This window comes from Nannospalax galili, unplaced genomic scaffold (genome assembly GCF_000622305.1).
Source record: "Nannospalax galili isolate Female #2095 unplaced genomic scaffold, S.galili_v1.0 scaffold558, whole genome shotgun sequence".
Lineage (NCBI taxonomy): Eukaryota > Metazoa > Chordata > Mammalia > Rodentia > Spalacidae > Nannospalax > Nannospalax galili.
The window spans coordinates 816,259-818,498 of NW_008340850.1; the positions used below are offsets into that span (position 1 = coordinate 816,259).

At 35.0% G+C, this 2,240-nt stretch overlaps 1 protein-coding gene across 1 annotated transcript; it reads right to left on the minus strand.

The window, feature by feature from the left end:
* Positions 1-611: 611 nt before the first annotated feature.
* On the minus strand, positions 612-1,553 carry LOC103736350 (olfactory receptor 7D4-like). Its single transcript, XM_008835828.1, has one exon. The coding sequence runs from the start codon at positions 1,551-1,553 to the stop codon at positions 612-614; it is 942 nt and encodes a 313-aa protein (XP_008834050.1).
* Positions 1,554-2,240: the final 687 nt, after the last annotated feature.

Sequence of the window (2,240 nt, forward strand, 5' to 3'; positions counted from 1 at the left end):
ATCTCTTCTTGATTTAGCTTTAGTAATTCCTGTTATTTTAGATATCCATCCACCACCTCCAGCTCATAATATTTCTGCTACCTCTTCAGCAATGATCTGTGAGACTTGGGAGGAGAGGATGTGATATAGGTGTTATTCTAATAAATAGACATATTAAACTGACTCTTAATGATTCACTATTGCATCCATAGATTAGTGAATCTCTCACCTTTCACCAGAAAAATTGCTTCTTGCATCAAATGGTGATTAACACAGAGAACCACAACTGGTTAACATATAGAGAATAAGAGATTGCAAAGTATTTAGCCCTAAATGGGAACTTCAGTATCTTACAGTGAACAGTTTTCACATTTAATACAATAATTTCTGTAAAGACATAAAAGCATTAGAATGATAAATCTATTAAATTTTTATTTAAAAATTGCTCATATGAAAAACATTAAAGTAATTTCTAAGGACATACCTGAGGAGAAAGGAATACAAATTCCTCTAAGTCAAAGTCACAGGTTCCTCACTAAAGGACAACATAAAGCGTAACATTTTGGGGTGAAATAGGATATGAAATTAACAACATATGATCACAATTTCAATTTAATACTGTTGTTCACGGTTCATGAAGGAATACTAGCTGTCTTTTTGAAGAGTCTTTGCAGGGCCCTTTTCACATCTTTATTCCTCAGGCTGTAGATGAAGGGGTTCAACATTGGTGTGACTACAGTGTACATTACCGAAGAAACTGCACCATTCTGGAAAGAAGTCGCCACTGCATAACTAAGGTAAACACCAAGTCCTGTTCCATAGAACAAGGAAACCACACAGAGGTGAGACACACAGGTGGAAAAGGCTTTATACTTGCTTGCTACAGAAGATATTCTCAATAAAGTGGAGATTATTTGAGAATAAGAGTAGAGGATGCCAGTGACAGGAAACACAGCTACAACAGTAGTCATGACATACAGGAAGATGATATTCATGAAGTTGTCAGAACTGGCAACTTTTATAACCTGAGCTAAGTCACAAAAGAAAAGTGGAATTTCGGTGCCTGTGGAGAAGGTCAGTTTCATCATCAGTAGAATATGAATCATAGAGTCACAGAATGCAATCATCCATGATATCAGAACCAAGAGCCCACAGAAATGAGAGCTCATGAATGCAGTGTAGTTGAGGGGGTGACAGATGGCCACAAAGCGGTCAAATGCCATCACTGTCAGCAGAAAACTATCCATTCCAGAAAAAAGTATAAAAAAATATACCTGAGTAAGGCATCCTTTGTAGGAGATACCTTTGTTTTGTGTCTGGATGTTCACTAACATTTTTGGGACTGTGGTGGAGATGAAACAGACATCCACAAAGGACAGGTTACAGAGGAAAAAGTACATGGGGTTGTGGAGGTGGGAGTCAGTGATGACAGTCAGGATGATGAGCAGATTCCCAACCACTGTTATTAGGTACATAAATAGAAAGATTCCAAGGAGGATGGGCTGCAGTTCTGGATCTTCAGAGAGGCCAAGAAGAAGGAACTGTGATATTTCTGTGTGATTTTGTTTTTCCATATTACTGATTTTATCCTTGAGAAACAAGTAAATGTTCAAAAAGTCATCTAATTGCAGTGCTAGAAATTATCACTTTATAGTATGACATTTGGATAAATTTCCCTCACCTCCTTGGTCTTTTTCAATGATCTACAATGTTTTTCATAAAGGACAGAGAACTCAGCTCACATCTAGGTGTTTATACATATATATGTATATATATATTTAATTTTGTTGAATTTCATTATAATCTCTCCAGTTTACAGCTATTCACTTGTGTAAATTATTTTTGTACTTATGGAGATAAACTAATTTATTATATTTTATAACATTTCCAAAATATTAAAAAAATATATTTTATATTTTCCCTTTGATAACATCTACATTTCCTTAAAATATTTATAAAACTTGTATCTACTTATATGTAAGTAGTTGATTACAGTGACTTAATTTTTCCCTATTATTTTAATTGCTACTATTCTATTTATTTCTAATTAAAAATTCTCTTGTATGCATCAGGGGCATCAGTATAACACCATTATCATTGTTGTTATTATTTCTCTTTAATTTTATTAGTATTAGTGTTTTGCCTGTATGTATGTGAGTGCACCTGTATCACACAATACCTACAGAGGCCAGAAGAGGGCATCGGATCTTCTAGAACCAGAGTCACATATGGTTAGCCACCATGGTGTGTGCTGGGAACCA